At 42.8% G+C, this 21546-nt stretch overlaps 1 protein-coding gene across 1 annotated transcript in view; it reads left to right on the top strand.

Annotated features, from left to right (window-relative positions):
* The window catches only part of VAV1 (vav guanine nucleotide exchange factor 1), a 112541-nt gene that overhangs the window by 68526 nt on the left and 22469 nt on the right, over positions 1-21546 (top strand). The window contains exons 13-21 of the mRNA XM_083173820.1: positions 1417-1502; positions 4463-4595; positions 8501-8610; positions 8770-8871; positions 8968-9059; positions 11368-11393; positions 12129-12168; positions 14800-14936; positions 18063-18128. Of these exons, the coding sequence (XP_083029946.1) occupies positions 1417-1502; positions 4463-4595; positions 8501-8610; positions 8770-8871; positions 8968-9059; positions 11368-11393; positions 12129-12168; positions 14800-14936; positions 18063-18128 (792 nt within the window). The remainder of the gene's footprint in view (positions 1-1416; positions 1503-4462; positions 4596-8500; positions 8611-8769; positions 8872-8967; positions 9060-11367; positions 11394-12128; positions 12169-14799; positions 14937-18062; positions 18129-21546) is intronic.

Here is a 21546-nt window from a genome sequence, read left to right as displayed (position 1 = left end):
ATCCCGCCCCCTGCGCACACTACAGTTTTAAAGAATAAAACCCACATATACATCTAATCATAATAACATTGAAACTTATAGTTATGTAAAAGCAAAGGGAAGAAACTGGTGTTAGTAAAAAGGAGATATGAACAGTAACCTAACTCAAAATGGAGGGCAATTTTTAGAAAGTATAACAGGGTTGCCTACCCTCCCGGAATGGCCGTGAGTCTCCTGAAAATCGGGTCCCCCTCCCGGCCCCCCGGAAGGGTGGGCAACCCTCCCAGATTCAGGGGGGCCCCCGCTGCACCCCCGATCAAATGCCACAATCCGTGGGTCTCAGAGGAGGAGGCGGAGCTAAAATGACAAAATTGCGTCATTTTAGCCCCGTCCCCTCCACGGAGATCCACAAATTCCCCTGTTTAACATAATGGGGTGTGTCTTAGTGACGTCACACTCAAGCCCCACCCCCGAGCAGCTGCTCCCAGGGAGGAGAATATTAAAGTCTGCAACCGTGAAGTATAAGTTAAGTAAGCCTTGAAGAGAGTATCTTTCTGTGCAGAAGGCAGGGTTTGTATATATAGCAACCATATCTCTAACCAGTCCATGTTAAATACATAAGTGATACTGGGCATCAGCAAAGCAATAGTAAGAGTGTCAGTAGAGAATAGTGTGTTTTTAATGGGTGTGGTATAGCTTACATACAATGCCTAGGTCAAGATACACAAAGTTGACATTGACAAAAGGTTGACACAAGCGAAAGTTCGACACTGGCATGTCAACACATGAAAAGGTCAAAGTTTTTCTCTCTTTTTGATGCTGACATCTGAGGAAATGAATCCCCAATTAGTGTCCCACATCCCCTCACATAGGTCACTTTGGCCTCCATGCTTCAGGGCAGGGGCCTCGCTACTCTTTGCAAACTTTACCGTTCCACCGAGTCCACATGGATGGTAAAGCATGAAAAAGTAAAATAAAAAAATGTAACAAATCCTCAAAACACTCATGCCAACCTCTTCATGTGTCCACTTTTACCTGGTGTCAACCTTTTGTCAATGCCAACCTTTCGGTGTTGACCTATTGGCTGTCAATCTAGAGATTGTCTGTCAGACATCTGGATACCGTTTTAAATGTATCTTCGTGCAGTGGATTCTGGTAACAGTTCTATCTTACTATACATACATTACTATACACAAAAGAAGTGCCCACTGGGATCACATAATTTGTGTACGGTGCTGAATGATTGTAGAAACATAGCTAACATCTACTTGCTTCTAATCTATGCACACCCAGAAAACACTGTCTGACCACCCCAAAACATTGACTTCCTGTCAATCACTTGGCAACTAAAATCTCGCTTTTCGGCTGCTAATTGACTCCTCCTATGCTTACATGGTACTCTCATTGGCTTGATACTGTCTGTGTCTTTCCTCTTAGTCTGAATCTCTTGCTCAGTATGGCAGACCAAAAACTGATGGTGAGCTGAAGTTGGGTGTTGCTGAGAAGAAGTCAAAGCTGGACAGGTAAATAAATACTCGACAGGTAAATAAATACTGGGCAGGTAAATAAATAAATACCCGGCAGGTATATAAATACTGGACTGGTTGGTATATGAATACTGGACTGGTATATGTACACTGGACTGGTATATGAATACTAGATAGATAGATAGATAGATAGATAGATAGATAGATAGATAGATGCAGTACGGATGGTGTAATGGTTAGCATTACCACCTCACAGCACTGAGGACATGGGTCAATACCCACCATGGCCCTAACTGTGCGGAGTTTGTATATTCTCCCCGTATTTGCATGGGTTTGCTCCGGGTACTCCGGTTTCCTCCCACAATCCAAAAATATACTGGTAGGTTAATTGGCACCCAAAAAATTAACCCTAGAATGTCAGTGTGTGCGTGTACATGTGGTAGGGAATATAGATTGTATCTCCACTGGGGCAGGGACTGATGTGAATGGTCAAATATTCTCTGTAAAGCGCTGCAGAATATGTGTGCGCTTTATAAGAAACTGTTAATAAATAGATAGATAGATAATGGACAGGTGTATAAATACTAGACATGAATATAAATAGGTATATGATTACTGGAAAGGTAAATAAATACTTGACATGTATATAAATAATACACAGGAATATAAATACTGGACAGGTAAATAAATGACAGACAGGTAAATAAAGATGTGCATCATTGATACATTAATCATTAAACAAGATGCCCACAATGTCACATAATGAGCAACTAGTCCAAGGCACTCACATCTTGTTCAATAAATTATATTGTGACACCTTATTTCGCACAGTGTAAAAGACGCGCTTTGTGTTTATAGAACAAGGTGTCAATATTATTATATCTATTTCTTGTTTGTGTGACATTAGAAGGCAACACTGCCATTGCTGCTATGCTTATACCCATATGACTAGTAAGGTCCTATTAGGACAGGTACACACAGTGGTCGAAGTGGAAATTTTGAAGTGGGGGTATGGAAATTTTGAAGTGGGGGTATGGAAAAGTAAAGAGTGAATATAGTGCGCACCTTCGGACACCCCCCTGTCCATCAACGTCCCCTGCCAGACTGCCCCGTTGTACAGGGGTATTACAAAAGCACAATATGCGCTGCTGAGTGATCAGAGAGCATCCTGAGGGGGAAAAAAAAGTTTTTTTTTTTAATCTTCAGATTAAAGTGGCGGTATGGCATACCCCCGTATACCGCCCCACTTCGACCACTGGGTACACATATAAATGATTGGCAATTGAGCTCATGGTCAGGGTCATTTCCCAGCACCCCAGACCAAAGCAGATACCTGTACACATTACCTGATGTAATGAACGTTGGAATGACATCTTGTTCTGTTCTTCATTAAACTACACTGTGTCTCACACAATATCTTCTGATTGGCTGTGCAGCACAGTTTACCAGAAACTATTGTATGCAACCTACAGTATGGGAGCGCACAATAGTGCATACACATTAGACATACACAATTCAGTCTCTCTGTAACTAGAAACCTCTCTAATCAACTCAGGGCCTGTCTACCAAGACTGCTGCTATTGTATAGTGTCTGGAACGTGGTTATTTATTTATTATTATTTATTAACAGTTTCTTATATAGCGCACACATATTCTGCAGCACTTTACAGAGAATATTTGACCATTCACATCAGTCCCTGCACCAGTGGAGCTTATAATCTATATTCCCTGCCACATGTACAAGCACACAGACATTCTAGGGTTAATTTGTTGGGAGCCAATTAACCTACCAATATATTTTTGGATTGTGGGAGGAAACCGGAGTACCCAGAGGAAACCCACGCAAGTACAGGGAGAGTATACAAACTCCGCACAGTTAGAGCCATGGTGGGGATCGAACCCATGAACTCATTGCTATGAGGCATTAATGCTAACCATGACACCATCCGTGCTGCCCTATCAATGTATTATTCCTAACAATTATTACAAATATGTAGCCTACAACACTGATCAGGTTAATGAAATTACATGTATGTGCACTTATCTTGTTTACATGAAATGAACCTAAGTGCAGCCATTTTATTCTTGATGTTTACTGTCTGGATAGAAAATCAATTACAAGTGTTACACATCTATAGATCTTACAAAATATTCCTTTTTTATACACATCTGTCAAAATCAGCATTAGCTTCTGACCTGTATAGTATGTGCAGATGTGTTCTCATACTCTGTAGCTACACTTGCACCAAACAGTCCCTCTCGGCAGTCCCAGATGACTCTGCTTCACCAAGTGTCTTTTTCACTCAGATTGTATGTCTTATTCACACAAATTAAACAAATTGAAGTTAACAACTACTTAGCTAGATCAGTTGTATGTGCCGCATTTGTATATCTGTGCACGACTGAGTCTAAATTTCTATCCAAAGAGCTATTCCGTAGTAATTTACCTGTGACTTGTAGGTGCTTAAAATGAATTCCTGTGCAGCTAAAGTAGCAGCCTGGCCTCTCTATGCTGTTAGTGGTTTATTGACTAAGATGGGATGTTGCTATTGGCAACCAAAACAGATTCTATCTATTATCTTCTAGAAGGTGCTAAATAAATATGTAGATTCTGATTGGTTGCCCAATAGCAACATCCCATCTTCACTACAACGTCCGGCTTAGTAAATATATCCCTTGGTGGATATTTCGCTGAGCCTGCGATGCACATACTGTAAAGGTGGCCATACACACGCAGATTTATCTGCAGATCTGTCTGGTTGGAACAAAAACATGGTTATGGATGAGAGCAAATGACCAATGACCATTTGCTTGGAAATGCTGGAAAACTGATGAACTGTTACTCATCCATAACCATGGTTTTGTTCCAACCAGCCAGATCTGAAGATAAATCTTACTAGTGTATGGGCACCTTTAGATGCAATATCCTTTCCTTTCTTTTTTTCGCAATTAGAAAGCACAGTGAACATGTCACTTATGGTATTGTGTGCTCACAGGTATGGCTTCCTTCTGGACCGGGCACTGGTACTATGTAAGAGGAAAGGAGATACGTATGACCTGAAAGAATTTATAAAACTTCAACATTATCAAATCCGTGATGATTCTTTTGGAGACAAAGACAGTAAAAAGGTAGAAAGTCAATAAGATCACATTATTAAACCTCTGACTTGCCAAAAAAGATACACAGTAGGTATTCATACATACACACATAACAGAGTTTAATATGGCGACAACATGGTCCGGTCCAATCTGGAAGCAAATAACGAAAGAAGGGAAGGGCTTGAGACTGCTATCTGTGAGGAGAACCAGGTCCCTAATGTCAGAAGAGTGGGCTTCCCAGATGCAGTGCACACCAGGCCCAGGGGTCTCCCTCTCTACCTATTTCAGTAAGTAGTGTATGGTTCAATATGTGTGTGTAACAAGGGCCAGTGTACGAACGCACTGATCCTGCTATTGTGCACCGCCTCCCTTATTGCCTGGAGCATCCCCATGCATGAACGCCAGGCAGCTCTGGGTACTTCGACCCTGTCTGACCCAGTCTCCACCTGCCCCCATGGCGGTGGAGTATGACAGCGGCCATGCTGGCAGCGGTGGATTGCCGCCACCATTCGATATGTGTAATAGTGATGTAGCTCAATCTGCAAGGATTCAGGTCCCGGCAATCATGGCACCGCATGGGGGTATGTGTATTGTGTATAATGGGCACTACTGTGTGACATAACATTTATAAGAGGTACTACTGTGTAACGGAACATCTATAAAGGGAACTCCTGTGTGGCATAACATATTGGTGAATATGAATCAGGGCCACTACATGCCAGGTAATGTGAATAAGATTGTGGGACTGTGGCTAATTTGAAATTGAGGGACTATTGTGTGGTCACGCCATTCCTAGAAAGGCCACACCCCTTTGTCCCTTTGTTAAGTATAGGAGGTTGCAAATTTGTAGTCCAACACCCTAGCACAAGCCTTGGCATTGCTTATTTACACATTATAATAACATAATAACATACTTACATTCATATAATTAGGTAACTTGCTGACTCTGCTGTCATGTAATGTCATAAAACAATATTTATATATATATATATTATTTATTTATTTATTTATTAACAGTTTCTTATATAGCGCATACATATTACGCAGCGCTTTACAGAGAATATTTGAACATTCACATCAGTCCCTGCCCCAGTGGAGCTTACAATCTATATTCCCTACCACATGTGCATGCACACACAGACATTCTAGGGTTAATTTTTGTTGGAAGCCAATTAACCTATCTGTATATTTTTGGATTGTGGGAGGAAACCGGAGTACCCGGAGTAAACCCACGCAAGCACGGGGAGAATATACAAACTCCGCACAGTTAGAGCCATGGTGGGGATCGAACCCATGACCTCAGCGCTGTGAGGCAGTTATGCTAACCATTACACCATCCGTGCTGCCCCAATATATATATATATATATATATATATATATATATATATATATATATATATATATATATATATATATATATATATATATATATATATATATATATATATATATATATATATATATATATATATATATATATATATATATATATATATATATATATATATATATATATATATATATATATATATATATATATAGCAGTATGAAACAGACAGCGGCACTCACAGGATTTTCAAATATTATATTCAATAAACGTGACCAAAAACGTTTATTGAATATAATATTTGAAAATCCTGTGAGTGCCGCTGTCTGTTTCATACTGCTATACCTCTATATCCGGAAGGCACCAAGGTTTATGTATTGGTGAGTTGGAGTGCCGGGCCGCATCTACACGTCTATATATATATATATATAGATATATTTGACGGACTTTTTTGCATGACTGAATAAACAGTCTCTTGCTTTCACCCTTAAAAGACCCTGAGTGCCCTTTGTCCCTCTCTGCATATACCAGGGGCTGCAAGGTCCCCATCGCTGGCACCGGGGCGCATCTACTGACTTTGGCTTCACCTAAGACCTGAAGTGCCGGATCTACCCTTTGTCTATATATATATATATATATATATATAATTTTTTTACAATGCTTTAATAGAAATATTTTGGATGTAGGCATGTGACATTCTATAGCCCTAGTGAGGGAGATGATTAAAGAGCAGAAGGCAGTGTTATATTTTAAACATTATGTAACTAAATATACTCTGTACATATGTTTTTGTTGTCCTTTTCTTACATCCAAATACTTACAAGTTGATTAAAGAGTTTGGATACAGGGAAGCGTTCAGCCTGGTAGAGGGAATGCCACCAGTCACAATACCTATGTCGGCATCCCGACTACTGCCAGAAGACCAGTGCCAGAATGCCAACATCAGTGAGGATCATTGAGGATGCTGGCACCGGAATCCCAACTACTGACATCCTGTCACAAGTGTGTGGTCAGCTTTAGCCTAGGATGAGGGGTGGAATGGCTAGATTTAGGCTCTACTGCAGGGCTTAGGTTGGGTTTAACCTTTGCGTGCATGTGTGTGCGTGTGTGTGCGTGTGTTTGTGTGTGTGGGGGGGGGGGGGGTAGGGTGTTAGGCTGCTGCTGGGAGGAAGAGTAAGATACTTAGAAGGGGGGGTAAGCAGTGTTCCCTCTAAGCTGTGCGCACGTGCACGCGCACACAACTCAACGAGCGTGCGCACAGACATTACAACAGAGCGCACAAAGCAGCAGTGGTCCCTTTTTGCAGTTGTGGACTCAATTAATGTGTGTTTCACCAATTAACTACATTGTGTGCTGTGTTTTGAATGTTTAAATGTTTAATATCATTTTGAAGTAAAGTTAACACAAATGCTGAACTTCATTTTCCAGTTATATATAAGTGACGCACAAAAATTTAAATTTCCTTCCAAAGTTGCACAGCCAAAATCTTTTGCCGCACACAGCCTTCGTAAAATTAGAGGGAACATTGGGGGTAAGGCTTAGACAGCAGTGTGAGGGAGAGAAAGTTATGGAGGAGGCAGAGGGAAGGTAAGTGGTTTGAGTATGCTGTCACTATATAAATAATTGTATATAATAGTAGTAAATAATATTTTTTATTATTATTGTTATTATTGTTGTTGTAAAAAAAATCCTTTTTATTGCTTCCATTGATCAGTACATAACAGAATAGAAAACAAAACCTATACCAAATGTTCATTTAATAATGAATAAAAATCTTCTCCCTTGCACTCAAAATACTTGTAAAAGTGTTATTTAGCGTCATAAGCAAACACTATAGTTTTACCGACATGCGGGGAAATGCATTAGCATAGGTGCGGGATGCTGGCTGTTCTCTGATGTTTTGTTAAAGCAGCAATCATTTACAAGGCAAAACCATGCCTTCATCGTCCCGCACCTGCCGCAATCCCTGAAGCTGCTACATTTCCCTGCTGCTTTGGGTTTTTTCTCCATTAATCTCTATATTAGGGGCCTGGTAATCTTAATTGATGTCAGCTACAGTAGCTGGACATGTATATTAATAGGTCACCTGGAGAAATGAATGTGGAACCGGACACTTCTGCCTTGAGGGAGAGTACTGATAGAGGCCAAGAAGACGCAGAATCCAGATTTGCAATATATTTGTTATTTAGTATATAATTTATTTATTTATGAACAGTTTCTTATATAGCGCAGCATATTCCATTGCGCTTTACAAAAGGAGACAGTGATACAACAAACTGGGTATTTACAGACAGTCAAAAGATAGGAGGGCCCTGCTCGCAAGTTTACATCTAGAGGGAAATAGTGTCTTTAAACAGTACTTAGTCACTAGGCAGTGTCTACTAGGGTGGTATTATTATATAGGACCTAAGTTCAATGCAACCCTAGTGGAAACCCATACATCCTCTCAGTGCCCACATTCACCTGCATTTGCTGTAGTGGCACCATGGCAGATGCCCTCTTGTCCCCATACGTATTACTGACGCAACAGAATATGCTGTGCTATATACGAAACTGTTAATAATAATAATAATAATAATAAATTACTGTATATTATTTTGTCTTTCAGTGGTCACATATGTTCTTGCTGATTGATACGTCTGGATCTCAAGGACATGAACTTTTCTTCAAGACAAGAGAACTGAAAAAGAAATGGATGGAACAGTTTGAAATGGCTATGTGAGTGACAGATATATAGGCATCCTCATGTATGCAGGAATACACACGCTACATCCAACACTCCAACCTGTCACATACATGCAGCATGTTTTACATACCATGGTCAAGTTGTAGGACAATGTATTTGTATTGTTTATAATACTTCTGGTTTTTCTGCAGCTCAAACATTTACCCAGAAAATGCTTATGCAAATGGACATAATTTCGAAATGTATTCATTTGAAGATACATCCACATGCAAAGCCTGTCAGATGCTGCTAAGGTATACAGTTGTGGTATATTTGGCTACAGACAGACTGCACCTTTCTGATCCTTGTGTCCGTCTTCCGATCTCATGTGATCTTGTCTGATATCTTAGGGGCACATTCTTCCAGGGCTACAGATGTAGTAACTGCAGAGCCCCTGCTCACAAGGAATGCTTGGGGAGAGTGCCGTGCTGTGGCAGACAAGGTGAGAAGCAAATTGGGGAAGTTGTATTAGGCAGACTTGTATACACACACACACACACACACACACACAAACTGGATAAACCATTGTATCGAGTCTGGCAGCTGTACCAGGTCCAGGGCTGCTACTAGGAATTTCGGAGCCCAGGACTGATTTCCAGTCTATTCCCCTGCCCCCCCCCCAAACCCACATTCCCCCCCCTCATCTCCCCTCCCTACACTTACCACCCGACTCCTGCCATGAGTCCATCATCCCGTCCTGCTGAAGGTCCAGAAGCACAGGCTTCTTCAATGCTGGACGCCGGTGGCCAATTAAAATGCAGCACCGGCTGGTGAGCCAATCACGGCTTGTGTACCGGCAACTGCTCTAATTGCCTAATGGTGCACAAGCTCTGATTGGCTCAAAAGCCGGTGCAGCATTTAAATTGGCCGCCAGCGTCCTGCATTGAAGAAGCCTGTGGTTTGGGACCTGCACTGAGTGCAGTGCAGGAGCACAATGGAGGCAGTCAGAGGAGGGTTGCGGTGGGCAAGATGAGCTGCCCGGGCCCTTCCAGAGGCTTGGGCCCAGGCCAGCTGTACACACAGCAGCCCCCCTGACCAGGTCCACAGATAATAAAGTAGTGGATGGTGTATAACAAGGCAGCATACAATTGTAAAGGTCTGTTGAGTCAAAGGCCAGGGCTAGACTGGCCATCTGGTACTTCAGGAAAATGCCAGGAAGAACAATTCTCTGATAGGCTAGTCCATTCGAAAAGTCTGGCCAAGCAGTTCTGCTTGTCTCACATAAAGATGGGCTGGCCGAGCAGCTCCCCCTCCTGACACCCTGCTCTGCTAATCTGCTCTGCATACATGGCCAGGCTTCTAAGACTCTGGGCATGCTCCTGTGATATGTGACCACACCCCCTTGAAGGGCACACGGGAATATGAGTATATCCAGTCCATCCCTGCCAAAGGCTATTTAATTTATCATGACCATGTACTTGGTTATGTACTAATAATTTTATTAGAATTTTACCCTTGGATGTTATCATAGCATTCCGGGCATAGTCAGCTTTAACAGATTCACCCATGATGCTTTATTATAAAGAAGCTATGATATTGCCAAATGATGGAATAATATTATACTGTGGGGAGATGTATCAACCCCTCTAAAGTGTGGACAAGTGGAGGAGTTACCCATAGAAACTAAACCGCTTCTAATAATAATTTAATAGAATATGCTACCTGGATGCTGTGGGCAACATCTCTGATTGTATACTCTGTTCTTTGAAAGTTGTGCCACGTAGGTATCCCATACAAAAACAAATGACAGTGGGTACGTGGCGCAATGCTGCCTGAGATCACAATCCCTGAAGATACACCTTTACTTCAACAATATAGCATACAAAAAAAATTGGGATATATAATCAATGGCGCAAGAGGAATGATACTTAGATTTCTTTAAGTTCAAGCTTTTTCCTCTTGTAGGATGTTGATCTCGGATGGGTAGGGTTCACCAAATCGAGGTATGGCGTGAGGAAAAAACAATGAAAAAATAAAAGTTACAATTTGATTTTTTGTGTGTCCTTTAATATGAACACTCTAAGGAGTGGGTGCTCTATTATTTGAAGGAGCTGGGTCACTCCGGGCGTACCAGAACTCACGTGGGTTTCTGATGGTTTCCCTCTTATAAAGGTTTCTTTTCTGTGTTATCCCGGAGAGGCTCAGCTCAAACGTGAATATCTCTTTAAATGCTTGTGATCAAGAGGGCTTTTCAGCCGTGCTCAAAAAAGAGGAAAAAATGGTGTCTGAGAATCTATCAGGTGATTCAATTAGATGTATGTGAGAGCTGTACAGAACATGATGAGTTATGACAGCATACCTCACTTACATGGACAAGTGAAGGAAAACATATGTAAAGGTTTCTTTTCTTTAAATGGAGAAGAAGCGTACCCCTACTCAAGATGTTAAATGGAGTTTTCAAACTTTATAGGTTTGAAAACTCCATTTGAAATCAAATTGTAACTTTTATTTTTTCATTGTTTTTTCCTCACGCCATACCTCGATTTGGTGAACCCTACCCATCCGAGATCAACATTCTACAAGAGGAAAAAGCTTGAACTTAAAGAAATCTAAGTATCATTCCTCTTGTGCCATTGATTATATATCCCAATTTTTCTTGTACACGTAGGTATCCCGCCCATGTGGCTGAGGGGCCCTGATTTAAGGAACGTAGTTTGACAGGCAAATATTTTGAGATTATGAAAGATTTAAAGATTTAGTTAATAGTAAAGAGATACGTGCACACAACTTGTTATTCTTTCTATTTGCAGATAGTGGCTCCACTACTATTAAAAAGGTACATAAACCTGATTTTTATGCTTCAATGTACAGTAATGTATTTTGTATCGATTTGACGCTTTGCCTTAATAAAAAAGTTGTTAAAAAAAAAAGGTACATAAAATGTGTATAATACAATGCCTTTCAGTGTATAGCAAAAAAAGGTAGAGGTGGTGAAGAGTAAAAAAGGTAACAAGCTTGAAAAGTGATAAAATTGAGAGTGATAAACCAACAGCCAATCAGCTCCTACGTGCAATGTCACAGGCTGTGTTTGAAAAATGATAGGTAGGAGCTGATTGGTTGGTGAATTATCACTCTCTGTTTTATCACTTTTCAAGGCTTAGTACATCTCACCCAAAGGGAGGACATAAAGGAGTAATGCATTGATACAAGCATTAGCATCAGTGGTTCTCAAACTGTGTGTCGTGGCACCCTCAGGTTGGTGGTCCCAGAGTACTTCAAATTTGATTTGGTCAGTATAATAGGTAAAACTGTTGTTGTTGCCTCAGATTATAAAATAAGACAAACAGAAGCTGACCCTAAGGATGATATTTAGAATAAAAATAGGTGATTGGACATAATGATTTCAGTTGTGGTAAAGTCCAGAATGTACAAATTGGCGGGTTAGAGAACATTAAGAGCATGCGGTACAGAAAGTAAGGAAGATATAGCAGGGCAGGGGAGGGGGTTGCCAGCTAATAATATGCCTAAAGAAAACGCACAATAATGGCTGATTATATTTCATTTTCTACAGAAACCAGGCCGTGGACCGCAGAATAAAAGGGCAGAGACAGGTATGTGAGATATATGATAGATGACTCTTTATTCTGTCTATGGCTTAAAAAATAAATATGAGATGCTTCTGTGTTACCATGCTGACAGGATGTGGAATGTCCATTATATAATTGATAATAGTGACTTAAAAAAAAAAAAAAAAAAAAAAATACAAGGTATGTCTAACTTATTGGGAGATAATTCCATCTCTTGCATTTCCCCAGCAGTTCTCCTGGACTTACTTCTATGCTAAGTCTTGCACATTTGCTAATAGTAGCATTCAGGTTATCCTAAAAGTCCTAAAGTATTGGGTTCCTATACAAGCCCAAGCTTGGCATCTTAAGGGGCCTATGCACGTAGAGAATTGCTGAGCTTTGTAAGTGATGCTAGTTTGCCCAGAATGCTCAGCAAGATCGCTCAGCACACAGCGATGTGTCAGCACTGTGTGCTGAGCGATCTGTCAGGGCCAGTGTTCTCCGGTGAGACCACTGGCCCTGCCCGGCAATATTACTAGATTTATCCAGCATGCTGGATTTTAATCACCGGGTGATAAAGACGTGCAGAGCTGCGCATCGCTATCGCTATGGCCCCTACACATGGAGCAATGAGGGGGCATTTTCTAAGCGACCTAGTGAGATTGTCCTGAAAACAACCCGGATATAGAAGCCCCTTATTGGCTGTGCTTCCTATTCTGGATGATATTGTCTTTGTATTTACTGATCTTCTCATTGTTCCATACCATTATTTATTTGTTATGTTATCTATGCACTTTGGAAGTATCACATGTACTGCAAATATGGCAATCCCAAAACCATTGCTCCTATCTCTTCTGCAGATAAGAGCTATGTTATGCATTGTCCTTGTCATCTCTCAATTGTATTTATCCTGTTGATTCTATCTGTTGTGTTTGACATTTCCTACAATAACTTTTCTTACTCTTGTTATTCACTAGTTATGCATGCTGGTGAACACATTAAGTTATATTGTAAATTGTCTGCTAAAAGTAATGAAAGGAATTTGTCATTCTGTATTTACTAGATTGTAAGCTCCTCTGAGCAGGGCCCTCTTCCCTCCTGTTGTCAAAGCCGTCTTCTCTTCACATGTCACTCACAGCTCTCCTATACTCCAACACTCAGTGACCATCTTTGTCCGCATTCTCATCTCCATCATTGGCATCTAGCCTCTAGTTGTATGTTGATTGAGTCCTCACTACTTATATCCAAGCTGTAATGTGTATTGAACTGTGGCGCTCTTTATTTGTACTGTCTTCTTGTTATTTATTCAATGTTATGCCAAGCTTTGTCTCCTTGTATTGTTCCTTTGTACGGCGCTGCAAAACACTTGTGGCGCCTTATAAATAAAATAATAATAATAATAATTCTGTAGACGAGGCTGACTTATTGGTGCCACTGGTAACCATTACTATGTAACATGCTACAGAAATCTGCCTCCGATTCTCAAAGCCTTGTCCCAGATAGTCCAGGAAATACCAGAATTCCACAAAGTGTTGTTTGCCATGATGTCGATCCTCAGCAGATCCCAGATTCTACTCCTGAACTTAATCAAACATTACTGCAGAACTCAAAACTTTCAGTGGAGGTCTTTCAAAGACCATGATTTAATGGGCTCAGAAGAACAATACTTTGGAATAAATATTTCATTTATTCATGGAAATTGTCCCTTGAGCCTTAAGATTTTCCATGGTCTAGAGTTGTTTTCCATTCATTCTTTTAGGCTAGATGACCTCTATATGATGGCGGTCATTCCGGTTATCACACACCATTGCGAATTTGCAATGGTGAGCAATGTCTTGCGACTGCACATAAACATGTATGCACATGTGCAGCCACTTGGTGCGGGCGGGCACTGTGAATTGCTTGTTTGCCATCCTGTTCGCACATAGCAGTGCGTACGGGGACAATGATTTTTTCCCCGTACGCAAGACTGCAAATGGATGTTTATGCTATTGATGAAAATAAAGGGAAAAATCTGACAATGAGAGGCCAGCTTTAAAAAGAGTTGCAGAGAAAACCAGACCAGGGACAAGTCTGCATCTAACCCATTGGTTCACAAACTCGGTCCCCCAAGGTTCACGTTTTCCAGGTCACCCAACAGGTGTATTCATTACTGACTGACACATTTTAAAAGATCCACAGGTGGAGCTAATTATCTCGCTTGATTCTGTGAGGAGACCTGTAAAACGTGCACTGTGTGGGGTCCTGAGGACCTGTGATCTAACCAATTACAGCAACTTTATCCCCATCACACCTAGGCCAACATCTAGTTTTCACATTATCAGAGGATATTGCATTTTTTTTGTCCCCATCCGCAAAACAACAGGGAATGAATCCTGTATGTACCTGCTCCACACAATGAATCACACTTAATTTAATACTTCATTGTTTGTATGACGTGATGTAGTCATGTGTGTTGGTCAAACAATAAAGATCCCCGGTTTGGCAAACTCCTGCCATCTGAAAAGTATGGATCTCACAGATGCTGCCACCTTGGCTTGTTTGGCTTTGCACTTGCCTATACAGATAGGTAAGCATGGCATTAGCACTGAGAGGCTAATACTTTGCATGGGAACTTAATAATGCTCAACGACAAACTAAATTTCAGTGATTACTATGTCAGTTTGTTGCTTTCAGGTCTTACAAAGATGGAGACTTGTCATGATTACTTGGGAATTCCTCCACCGCCTATAGCCTTTGGTCCACCACTAAAGATGCAAAAGGGTGAAATCATAGAGCTGACTAAAGCAGAAGCTGAACAGAACTGGTGGGAGGTGAGTAGTCTGATCCCATTCTTCTCACATGCATTGTACATTTTTATCTTGTGGGTCTGAAGATTGTGTCGTATTAATTTATCAGTATATTATACATCTGTGTTCTAATCTCACTTGTGAAGGACAACGTAATAGCACTGTTCTAACAACAACAACGAGCACACCAACTACCCATTGTTGTTCTACTGTTTCCATCATCCATCTACCACTATCATTCTAACCTCATATTATTTCTGTGTACATCACTTCACATTTATGCTCCATTCCCAATTGTACCCTGACCTATTTGCCCCTGAGCAGAACGTTGGTCACATACAGCAAGTACATTGTATGGAGTGCAGGTAATAATCACACTGTTAGGGGGATATTCTATTACACTATATTTCAACAATTTTCACCTGATAAAAGACATATTAACGGCCAAAAATACACAGGTTCAGTGAAACCTGTGCGCGTTTTTTTTTGGGGGGGGGGGGATTTGACTCACTTCTCCACTTTTTTTCATCACTTCATGAATGACCAAGGGGTGAATTGGCAATAGAAGTTACAGGGAAGCCCGGGTAAAGGAATTTAAAAAAATGGTGTTGTGAATGTGTTAGGCAGCAGAAGGGAGCATGCTGGGGTGGATGTATTAGTGCAGTGTTTTTCAACCACTGTGCCGTGGCACATTAGTGTGCCTTGAGCTGTTCTCAAGTGTGCCCCCAGATCTAGAGATCTGGTGGCACACTTGAGATCTGGGGCACACTTTGGGGGCCCAAACCAGGTTACAGCCACCACCAGTTCAACTGTTATTTACTGGTCTCTTCTTTTCATGTAAAGGACCAATGTATTTTATTTGTGTTACCTGTGGGGACCAGTGGGATTGTTTTTATATGGGGCTAATAGGGGTTTTTTTTTTTCCAGTGGGGGCCATTGTGTTTTGCCCTGTGGGGATTTCATGTTGTACCTTGGCAATTTTAAAATCTTATTTAGTGTGTCGCAAGGTAAAAAGGTTGAAAATCACTGTATTAGGGGCAGGGCAGCCGAGAGGAATGCCACGCCCCGGTTAAATTTTGTGGGCGTGGCCGAAGTGTGGGAGGTATGGCCACCTCCCACTCTTCGACCACGCCCCCAAAATGTTTAGAGAGGGGTGAAAGAAAACTCTAAAAACAGCATGTATATAGCGACTATCCACCACAAGAAGTGCTTATATAGTCGAGCAGTATACGTTGAAGCAGGAGTACTGTCGTTGAAATATAATTCTTGGTGTATAGGATAGGACAAAGTGCCTCCACACCGGTATAGAGGCAGTGTTAAATGAAAGGACGGGAGAGCTGCCGTGGAGACAGAGGAAAAAATATTTATGAAAATACAATGCGTCACTCCCCTTAAAAGTATATGGGACTATAACAACAGAGTTGTAGTGTTCAAAATATATAGGAGCCTGTATTAGAAATACAGTAATCAGAGGAGTAACTACTGTAAGGCAGCCCCAGCTGCCGCTTGGGGGAGCAAGCCACAGTGGGGTCTATGTGGGCGCCAGCACCCGCTGGACGCACTGACATGCTGCTGCCTGCCACTGCCCACTGACTGAGCAGCGGAAGTCGAGTCAGGCGCAGCGCAGGTGCGGCCATGGCAGAGACAACAACCCCCCCCCCACTGTTTCAATTGACTGTACACAGAGCCGGCTATTGGGTACTGTGTACAGGATGGGTGGGCGGATGGGGAAACACGCTGGAGAGGAGCCTGGGGGGCACCACAAACTTTTTGGCAGGGGGGAGCAAAATTTATAGTTACACCACTGACAGTAATCTATAACAGGATGACCTGGAGGAGCTCAGCACCATACATACTACAGGAGGAAGCTCCAACCCCCCCCCCCCCCCTCAGAGAGTGCTAAGGCTAACACTGATGATTCCCCCAACTCCAACATTTTTAAAAATATACTGGTAGGTTAACTGTCTCCTAACAAATTAACTATAGAATGTCTGTGTGTGCATGGAGTAGTGAATATAGATTGTAAGCTCCACTGTGGCAGGGACTGATGTGAATGTTCAAATATTCTCTGTAAAGTGCTGCGGAATATGTGTGCGCTATATAAATGTTTATAAATAAAAAAAATAAAAAAATCCCTTAGAGCTATTTCACACGCTCCGGCTCCTGCCGGGCGGCGAAACCCCGCACGGCCAAGAAGCCGTGCCGCACTGAGGAGTTTACAATGGAGGGGATGGCCACAGCCCGGCAGCCGTCCCTTCCAGTGGTGGGATCCGTCCGTGGTCGTCCCGTGTGAATGGACACAATTGTGTCCATTATTAACTACTGTGTGCGGCGAGGCTTTTCCCCGTGCGGGGTTTCGTTGCCCGGCAGGAGCCGGAGCATGTGAAATAGCCCATAGTGTAGATGATGCACACATGTGCATGTTATCCGTTTACGTCTGCTATGCCCACAACACAGAGGCTTGCGGATGGGACACTACCCAAAAATGAATGACGTCCCACTGCAATCAGTACGGTTGCCAGGTGAGTATCTGCATTTGAGTCAACATCTACATTTAATGTGTGCAATTACATTAACATGCCCTTGGCATACTCGGCCTAGGCTTTTATAGATCCTGTCTTCCCTATTCCATCTCTCCGAATTCGCAATGGTGAGCGATGTTTGGCGTCTGGAATGTTGCTTTGGGCAACCAATTAGATTCTATATATTATATTCTAGAAGGCGCTAAATAATAAAAAAATAGATTCTGATTGGTTGCTATGAGCAACATCACATCTTCAATAGAACTCTCATCTTAGTAAATAAACCCCAATAAGTCCATCTTTATATATCTAATAGAAACTCACTGCAGATGGGTACTAACCAGTGGTGTATTATAATAGTTGCAATGTACGCAATGTCACTGAGTCCAAGGGGGGCCCACACCCCGCACACTTCAGCCATTTCCTAATGCATACCCTTCGAAGTCCTGCCGTGCCTTTTTTCCAGAGGATTTCGCTGGGCGGTCGGGAAGCTGCAGCCCGGAGAGAAGAGGGGGCCTGGCCAGAGGAGGCTGCACACGGGCCTCCTCCTCTCTTGAAGCGCCCTTAGCACATACAATTTTGTTACTTTTTTTTGGTGGGATATTGACAAAGTTTTTCTCTCTCTTAGGGAAGAAATATATCTACAAATGAGATTGGATTCTTCCCCTGCAGTCATGTGAAGCCGTATATATATGTAAGTGATGAGAACCATGTGCATGATTAGTATGGGTCTGTCACTGTTGGTGACGGACGCGTTTCCGACAGTCGAAATCCCGTCAGTCATTTACCCGACGTCGGGATCCTGACTGTCAAAACGCTGACAGCCGGGTGCCCGATGGCCACCCGCTATTTTCCCTCGTGGGGGTCCACGCCCCCCATAGAGGGAGAATAGAATAGGTGGCTCACGTTGCCATGCTGACTGAGTATGGGCAGTCGGGATCCCGACGACTGTCGGAGCCCCATACCACACCCGTCACTGTAACACTGTGTGGATTGCAATTATTCCACTCTTCCATGTGTAGTGTCTGCACTCTCCAGGAACAGAATGGGGAAAGAGGCAAATTGGTGGCTGATGCAAGTTAGTAATTCATGTCCATCGCTGTAAATACTTTGTATTACAATTTAACTTTTTAAATTGCTTAGTCAAAATTTGTCACACTCCACTCCCTTAAACTGCAGGCCTTCTGTAGCCTATCTCCTACCGGTGCTGATGTATATGGATTAAAGGCCAGATGTATCAAGCTTCAAAAGTGATAAATTGGAGAATGATAAACAACCAGCCAATCAGCTCCTACCTGTCCTGTCACAGGCTGGGTTTGAAAAATAACAGGTAGGAGATGATTGGCTGGCTGTTTATCACTCTTCACTCTATCACTTTTTGAAGCTTGATACATCTGGCCCAATAAGAGGTGCTGCACCATCAGGTGCCTACCAACTATCACAGCTTAAGATTCACAGATGGCCTGGGTAAGATGACCTGTTTGGGGTCCTGAGGAATAAGTATGAGAATAACTACTCTACACATACTGTTATACTGTTGCTGTTTTCTAATAGATGTCAAATGGGTAAACCTCCTCCACTGACAATACTGTTATTAGGTACTGGTTTCCTATCTGGGCGCCCGTCGCGGGCATCGCGGGTACATTTATGTATGGCCGCGACGCGACCGACGCGATGCCCGCGATTTCCCATTGAAACCAATGTTAAACTTGGAAATCGTGTCGGTCGCGTCGCGGCCGGCCATAAATGCACCCGCGATGCCCGCGACGCGATGCTCACGATTTCCCATAGGAATCAATGTAAAAAGCCGCGATGGACCCGATTTTACTGTTAAATGCCTCAATCCACCCGATTTGGCCATAGGAATCAATGTTAAATGGGCCACAGAGCCCATTAACCCTTAAATATCCCCCCCAAATTTTGACGCCACCCCACGATCGACGCCAACCCGAAGCGTGGCGAGCGCAGCGAGCCCGCGAGGGGCGGCGGTACGCGTCCTCCGACCTTTTCATGCCCTACTATCCACTAGGGCGTGGTGTGAGAATATAATAGTGTGGCGAGCGCAGCGAGCCACCGAGCCCGAAGCGTGGCGAGCGCAGCGAGCCCCGCGAGGGGACGCGGATACCTTCACAGTTATGCGCGTCCCCTCGCGGCCTTCACAGTGAAGGTATCCGCGTCCCCTCGCGGGACTCGCTGCGCTCGCCACGCTTCGGGCTCGGTGGCTCGCTGCGCTCGCCACACTATTATATTCTCACACCACGCCCTAGTGGATAGTAGGGCATGAAAAGGTCGGAGGACGCGTACCGCCGCCCCTCGCGGGCTCGCTGCGCTCGCCACGCTTCGGGTTGGCGTCGATCGTGGGGTGGCGTCAAAATTTGTGGGGGACATTTAAGGGTTAATTGGGCCTAATTCAGGGTTATTATGGCCAAATCGGGTCAATTGAGCCATTTAACAGTGAAATCGCGGTCAATCAGCCTTTTTTAACATTGTTCCCTATGGGAAAATCGCGGTGATCGCGGTCATCGCGGGCATCGCGACCATCCAATTTTACCCGCGATGCCCGCGATGACCGCGATGACCGCGATTTTTACCCCCGATCAACGCGATTTTGATCGTGGGCGCCCAGATAGGAAACAAGTACCTGTTATTATACTATTGAGTGCCATTATACTATAGTGTAAAGGTGCCCATACATGGTACAATAATTGTATGCGTTATGGACTAGTGCCATGCGATCTAGTTTAAAAAGTATGTGTAGCACAGACTTTTTGAGCTGTGCGATGGGATTTGCGTGGGAGCGCGCATCGCATAGCACACAAAAACGCACCGTGTATGGGCACCTTAGCGCTATTAGACTGCACATGTGCGACAATCTGCCAGAGCATGTGTCACTGGGAACAGAAAGAGAGGGAGCCGGATTCTCCTTCTCCAGGATAATTGTCCATGTAGTAACCCATAGGCTACTATAGAGATATAATTATCCAATCTAGGCCAAGGTTTTTATATGTGACAGCTTCGTATCCACCATAGAAAGCTCAGTTCCATTAAATAAGTCGACACCACATGGTCGACATGCATAACATCAACATTATCAAAAGGTTGGAAAGTTGAAATGGTGAACATAAAAATGGTTGCCAAGTTTTTTTGTATTTGCCCATCCACGTGGACTATGACTTCTTGCCATGCGAGAGAATCTGGTACACTAATTGGGTTTTCATGTGCTGGAACCTACAAATTTCTGTGTGTCAACGTTTTCCCATGTCGACCATGTGCATGTCACCCATTTGGGGTTGTCCTACTGTTGACCTGTTATATCACACCTTAAAAACTTTTAGGTGATGTGGCTGCTGATGGAAATGGATAGATCGAAATCTGCTGCAATCCCTTTGACTATCCCACAAATATTACTTAATAAATACGTTACTGTATGTATTTACTGAGGGAACATCTGCCACAAAAGGGAAACTGCAACACTGTATGGACAATAGAGTATACATCAGGGCAAGACATGTGACCAAGCCTCTATATACCATACTGTACTGCATAGTGAGCACCCAGTATTGTCATTTTCTGTTATATTTTTGGGCTTTGTGGAACTGCAGGCCATGATTTAAATGCATTGATATGTATATCGCTGGACTAGCGGGGAGGAATCTGATGATCCCTCCTTGTCTGGGACTTCCCTATAGACAGAGTGAGCTAATGTCACCTGAAGGCCACCTTAGCTTGTATCAACCAGCTCTGAAGAGCTAACAAGTATAGAAAAAAACAGTAAGATGACTAAGGCAGGAATTCGTATAGACCTAGTAATTTGCTGGGCATGATGAAGGTGGTAGTGTTCAGCTTTAACGCCCAGGACCATTCAATCACAGCCCTTTGTTCTCGCTTAATAAATAAGCCTGTTATCGGGTGTAAACACATAGGGGGTTATTTTGGGTTACTCTTTCTGACAAATTCCTTCTTAGATGGATAAAGCCATGTGCACTGCAGGGGGGCAGATGCAACATGTGCAGAGAGACTTAGATTTGTGTGAGTTATTTTGTTTCTGTGCAGGGAAAATACTGACTGCTTTATTTTTACACTGCAATATAGATCTCACTTTGAAGAAAAAC

Source organism: Crinia signifera, chromosome 2 (assembly GCF_055691185.1).
Source record: "Crinia signifera chromosome 2, ASM5569118v1, whole genome shotgun sequence".
NCBI classification, from domain to species: Eukaryota; Metazoa; Chordata; class Amphibia; order Anura; family Myobatrachidae; genus Crinia; species Crinia signifera.
Note: the sequence above shows the minus strand (reverse complement) of the source record. Positions and strands in the feature narration are given on the sequence as shown.